This window comes from Geospiza fortis, unplaced genomic scaffold (genome assembly GCF_000277835.1).
Source record: "Geospiza fortis unplaced genomic scaffold, GeoFor_1.0 scaffold229, whole genome shotgun sequence".
Classification (NCBI taxonomy): domain Eukaryota; kingdom Metazoa; phylum Chordata; class Aves; order Passeriformes; family Thraupidae; genus Geospiza; species Geospiza fortis.
In genome coordinates this window covers 2,156,239-2,163,036 of record NW_005054357.1, presented here as the reverse complement: position 1 = coordinate 2,163,036, position 6,798 = coordinate 2,156,239, and the positions used below count along the sequence as shown (strand labels likewise).

Below are 6,798 nucleotides of genomic sequence, written 5' to 3'. Positions count from 1 at the left end.
TTTTTGTATGATTAAGCAAAACTAGGAAAAAGATGAAGAAAGATGGGAAAGCAGCCAGCTTTCACAGACTTTTGACCAATCCTGAAACTGTACCTACTCAGACATAAGAGGCAATAAAACTGAGTTAGTGTCTCCTGATGCACAGCAGGAGAAACCAAAATTGTCTACATGAAACAGCTGGAAACACAAAAAAGTAGTTCTAGCACTGTCAGATCCCACTGCAGTTTACTTTCTCATCCATAGAGCAAAATTCAAATTTCTTCTTCTTTATGACTATGACTTTTAGAAAACAACATGAGACAGAGACAGTCTCTACCCTGCACAGAGAGGAAAAAAGAGGTTGCCCAAGCCAGTTAATGATGGGAAGCAACACAAATTTACTCTTTCAAAGGGTTGAGGTTTCTTTTTCTTTCAACTTTACCTACTATTTCATAGTCAGTAGGAATAAAACAGAAAAAATACTTACCACACTTAAACTGACTAAAGCATTTGCCTTTGGCACAGGATGGCTATACAATGATTTCAACAAATCATTTGAGTCATTTTCCTATAGGGAATACATTTTAAAGTTAATTAATTATTATATAAAAAATAATTGCTATTTCCTACACATCAAACTATATATTGACAAAGAGATATAAATATTTAATAACCAAAACAATTGTAATTCTACTACAGTGAAACAGTGAAATAGGGACCAAAACCAAATCTTAATTATAGCATTTGTAAGACTTACATATATTCCACTTCATTGAACCACACAGCTAATACCAAACTTTCCTATTTATCTTTTTACATACAATATCATCATTCTCCATGGTCCATTTACTATAATACATAATTATTGCTTACTCTATACTTCATATATTTTTGAAATGTCAGCTTTTCCAGTCTACAGCATATGGCTAAATATTGATGCTTTTTTTTTAAAATTGAAATCTAATACACTAATATAAAGCAGAAAGGTATAGCTTTAATGTTGTCAGTAAAGACAGATGCCAGTAGGTCCTTTGCTGTGGAATCTTGGAATATATCTAATTGCTCATGAATATGCAAACTAAACTATCACGACTCTTCACCAAATGCTGCAAGTAATTTTGTCTTGCTACTTGAGATGTCAGAATTACGAGAGGTAGCTTTTAGTTAATCTGAAGGGTGAAACAGTACATCGTATTTCATACAGTTCTGAACAAAAGTGTCTGCAGCTGATAATCAGATAGTTGCAGAGAGCTACAGTTTACAATCAATACATCATGCAGCTCTCCAGTGATGTGACACTGCTCACACTTCACACAGGACCTGTTTATGCTGAGACTGACACGTTATAAAGGTATATTTTCAGCAGCTTTTTTAGAATAATATGGGATTCAAGTGACTGTGGAAGCTGTATGTTCAAATTCTTTGAATTTCAGTAACAGGAATGAAATTTGCTTCTATATCCCACTCAAACCTTAAACCTTTAAACCGTATAGAATCCCTTTACAATATTTGAAATGGTGACTAATATTTCAAGGAAAATATCTTACACAAAAAACTAGATAGAATATGTAAAATTACCTGTTCTTTAGCCAAATAATCTGCCAGGGTATTTAGGAGCTTGTAGTATACCTCAAACCATGGTAGGTAACTAAAACAGAAGGAAAAAAGTGTTTTAATAAAATATCAATGTATTTCTCCAGTGCTTATAAAATACTACAATGATTGATCTGACTTGCACATTTTTATAACATCTCTGCGTACAAATAAAATCATATCAACATTTTCCCCAGAAATTCAATGGCACATCACTGACAGACAGGTTAGATAGATGTTTGTTTATGCTGGACACTTGCACGAAGCTCCATTAAGTGCAGATTAATTCATAATACTTAGACTTCTTAGTATTTTCAAAGCACCAAAAAGACATTTGAAACAGTTTCTAATCTCATTCCCACTATCATTAATTGTTACAGATTTCAGTAGTTATTTGCAGTTTTGAAATTCCACATCTTCCTATACCCAGTGGCTGAGGCCTGCTGCTTCCCAGGAGAATGAAAAACAACTTTTTTTGGGCAGACCAGGTACCCTCTATTTGACAAGTGGTGCAATGCTGTGCAATAGCGGAGATGTCACACAATATATAAGAATATTGGTCTCCTTATAAAGTCATTTCTATAGACAAAATTAACTTCCAAAAATAAAACCATTCACCAATATTGCAAACACAAACACATTAATAAATCTATACTTAAGAGACTTTTAACTCAAGTCTGCAGCCCTTGAGCACAATACTCTCACTGAGTTAAACAGAATCCAAGACAAATAAGACATAACTGAAGAGTACAAGAAAAGAAACTCAAACACAGTGGTATTAGTTCCAATTTGCCCTCTGTTGCCAGAAGTTCTCTTTAACAGTGATATCATCAGTGACCACATGCTACAGAACTTTCCACCATCACTACTTAAGCTATTAAGTCTGACAAACTAAATAACAACAATATAAATTATGCCTTATTTACAAGTTACACCCTTTCTCATCTCTGTTAGAATTTTATCACTAACATTACTGAATAGGTAACATTATAGTTAATATTAGTTGTTAGAGATTGGAAGGGGGAGCTGGAAGGGAAATAGTGCCAGAAATGTTTTCAGAACATTTCATACCCATATATAACACTACTACAGATTTCATTCTTCAATGCAGTGTAAATCCACAGACATGCATTTCTTAAAGGCTTTAGTGCACGCTGAGGACAGACCTTACATTTTAAATGTATATATTCCAGGAAATATGCTAACTGCAACTGCAAAAACCTGGTAAGCAGAACCAAAATTTTTTCCCTGATAGGAAAAGGAAAGCTGTCAGGGGAAACCCTGGCTGGTAGAGAAGCCAAGTACTGCTTTGTGCAGAGAGTCCAGTGAAGGGTTATGTTTTCTTTGTAACACCTCTGTTCTCAGTATGCAGCTGGCAAGATTTTAGAAACAGATCCTGATTCTTAGGGAAAAGAAAAAGCACAGAAAGAAATCCAAACACAGTTATAGTTAATGTATTTTCTAGGAATTTTGCTGTCTTTATAAATGCTTTGACTACTGGCTCCTAAAAAAAAAAACAAAACCACCACCCCCCCCCCCAAAAAAACCAAGCAAACAAAAAATACCAAAAAATACCAAGAAACCCCACAGAAATCCATCATGAATTTGTACTTGCCAAGCCAAAGAGACACAGGCAATGATTTAATGATTTCCTTTAACTCCACCATATTAATGTCTTTATCACACTTTACCATACATTGTGCTGGCTATTAATCAAAACAACATCAACCTCTTAATGCTCACAGACGTTTTTAATGCTTGGTATTGCTGACAGTGGTTAAGGTGTGACATTATTATATTTGTTTTTCAATTTTTTCTTAATATAATCATAAAATTTACTTCAGTGCACCTTTGTAAGGCCACTCACTGCTTACAGGTGTGAACATTCCATGCCCTCATAAAACACCCACCATATCAGCACTTAAACCATCTGATCTTTGAGCATTCCTTCACCTAGGATTCCTGTTCTGTAATCTTCTCCAATTATGCTCACCTGGTTTTACACATCACTGAAACACAGCACAGACAGGCAAACAGAATTAATTGTTCGCTGCAGTGTTCAGAGTTTCTGCAAATGTCAGAGCTGTGGAACAACTTCACAGAATTACCCAGAATTACAGCAGGGACTGGAACATTGTCCTAGCATTTTGTCAAAGTCAAGGTACAAGGTGGGTAGAAACTGCAAAGTATTTTTATAACACTGCACACACAAATGGGTAAGACTACCTAAAGGCTTTCCAGTTTCTTGCTATCACCTCTGTGTTAACAGTATACATGACCCCAGCACATTTTGCTGTAGAATACTCTGAAATCTCATCTAATAATCTATTTTTGATAATGAACATGTATGAACAATATTCTATAAAAATAAATTATATTTCAATAAAATATTAACCATACTTTTCTAGATGCATGATCTCAGCTACCCTATTAGTGAGAAAAGAAAAACTAAATGCAATTTTTATGCATTTAAAAAGGTCAAATTAATTATTTGAAATTAATGAAACCTAACAGAAAGCCAAGGGAGATTTTTATTTCATACAGCAAGTCATGCTGACCAGAGTACTTGCTTAGAAATTTCTTCCTTTAGCAACACCAGGTAGATGATACACTTCCACGTCTTTGTGCAAATGAACCACTAAGGAAAACATCCTACTTGACCATAGTTTATGAAAGCCAGTTTCCTTTATGAGCTGAAAAAATAGTAAAAGAATTGCTTTAAGCCTTATAACCACAGACACAAGGTTAATATCATTTCAATGTGCCTCTTCAACCTGAAAAAATAAGGAAATCAAAATAAGTACTCCATTACATAATATGGAATGAAACCAAAGGCTGCCAGAACCTGTCCTCTGCTTCTTTTCTACATAATCTTCAGTTCTTCAATAGCACAGCCTAATTGCAAAAGCTTTTGTCAATATTTCTAATTATAATGTGCCTCAACAAAATATTACAAAGATCTACTGGAAAACAACAAAGTTCCCTTTATATTTTTCTTTTATGTATTTGCTAATTGCAATTCATTCATCATAATCAAGAATTGTTATACCTGTTTTCTCATAAACAGTAAAGAGTGCATTTGCATGTGTGCATACACAATGCATCTCTGCATTCAGAGTAAACAAAGGTGTGTTTGTTCATGATAAAGACATCGCCAGGTGGTTTTATGGATTCCCAACTGAAAGACCAAGTCCAAGCTCTCTGCAATTTGTTAAATCCTCAAGGCTGTCAAGCAACACTTTTGTCCTCTTTCATCAAAGGCTAATTTTGGAAACACGTTTGTTCATAATCATATTAATTGATTTGGACTGCTCTAGAAACACATTTATTTGTAGAATACACTGGATGATGTAGGCTTTACATCTTTGTCCAGTATATCATACTGGACAAAGAATTGTATATGGAATCCTAGAATCCTGTAGGTTGGAAAAGATCCGTAAGACCATTGAGTCCAACCATCAACTCAGCATTGCCAAATCTACCACATCTACCTGTCTTTTAAATCCCTCCAGGGATGGTGAATCCACCTGGGAAGCCTGTTCCAGTGCTCTACAATCCTTCCCATGAAGAAACTTTTCCTAATAGCCAATCTAAACCTCCAGTGGTGCAACTTGAGGCCATCTCCTCTTGTCCCATGATGTATTACCCAGGAGAGAGCCTGACACCCACTTGCTACCTCCTCTTTTCAGGTGGCTGTCAAGAGCTGTAAGGTCAGTCCCGAGCCTCCTTTTCTCCAGGACAAACACCCCCAGCTCTCCCAGCTGCTCCTGATGAGGCCTGTGCTCCAGACCCTTCTCCAGCTCTGTCACCCTTCTCTGCACCTTCTCCAGCATCTCAATGCCCCTCCTGAAATGAGTGGCCCAAACCAAACACAGAGTTCAAGGTGCTGCCTCGCCAGTGCCGAGTACAGGGGGACAATCCCTTCCCTGGTCCTGCTGGCCACGCTATTCCTGATCCAGGCCAGGATGCCCTTGGCCTTCTTGGCCACCTGTGCCCAGCTGGCTCTTGGTCAGCCACTGTCCACCAGCACTCCCAAGTCCTCTTCCACCAGGCAGCTTTCCAGCCACTCTGCCCCAGCCTGGAATGCTGCACGGGGCTGTTGTGACACAAGGACAGTATGCAGCACTTGGCTTTTTTGGTTTGTTTGACATTTATTTGTATGACAGCTAAAATCCAGAAGCATTTCAGGTCAAAGGATCTTCTGACCTTGTCCTGTTAACAAATCCTGCAAAATTATTTAGTCTTTGCTAGCACTTTAGAACTAGTCTATGTACAGAAAATTCATCCAGCACACAAATGTCCATCAACATCTACTAGTTGGGTAACTATTTCTTTTCAAGACAGTACAGAAATGCATTATCTGAAGCACATAGTTATTAAGTGGCTAAACTTGGCAGAGGAGACCTGTAATACATTATTCCTCCTAATTCTGAACTGGCAAACTAATATGTACACTAATGTGTACCCTAATGTGTCAAGGTACACACTAATATGTGCCTTAACAACAGAAAAAAAACAAAATTAAGGTCCATTACCAGAAAAACCTCACCACTATACCTGTATTCATAAAATTATTTATGAGCAGTCAGTACATTTCATAATTAATTAGCTGCCTTATGAAAACCTCTAAAGGTTATCAATGAAGCCTCTTCACAGTACAGAAAGTAGAGGAAAATCAGAATTTAATGTCCAATTTTAATGTATTTGGAAGCCTAAATTAATTTCAGTTTTTAAACCATGAAACCACTACTGCTTTCTTATTTATTTGTCTTTAATTGTAGCCACTGTCCTTGCATTCCTCAAGTTACCATCAGTAACTCTTAGATAAACAAACATGTAAGACAAAAATAGCACAACATCCAAAAACATACAACAATTTCTCTAAATATTTCTTCCATAATAATGAGAAAAAATAAAAACATCGACAATATTAATAGATTTATATTCCCTGATGAAGAATACAGGGGTCTTTATTTAAAAGTATAGCCCAAGTCTATCACAAAAGCAAGAGACCAAGATCCTTCATGGTTAATTAAAAACATACTTAGCATTTTCTCTTAATCCAAATGAGCCATAAGGCAGGAGCTCAGACTTTTATTCAAAGTCACACACAACCCTTGTTGCCATAACTAGACTTCCACCTCACCGGTGCTTCCACTACAGCTCTGATAAAACTTTTACATTCATGAGTCAAAGGTTAAACAAAGGAGAGGAAATGTTTTCTGT

General features: G+C 36.4%; 1 protein-coding gene across 1 annotated transcript in view; it reads right to left on the bottom strand.

The window, feature by feature from the left end:
• Positions 1-6,798, bottom strand: part of DENND1B (DENN domain containing 1B) — a gene marked incomplete at its 5' end in the record, with an annotated part of 147,632 nt that overhangs the window by 77,234 nt on the left and 63,600 nt on the right. Inside the window, 2 exons of the mRNA XM_031059156.1 lie at positions 467-547; positions 1,558-1,627. Of these exons, the coding sequence (XP_030915016.1) occupies positions 467-547; positions 1,558-1,627 (151 nt within the window). The remainder of the gene's footprint in view (positions 1-466; positions 548-1,557; positions 1,628-6,798) is intronic.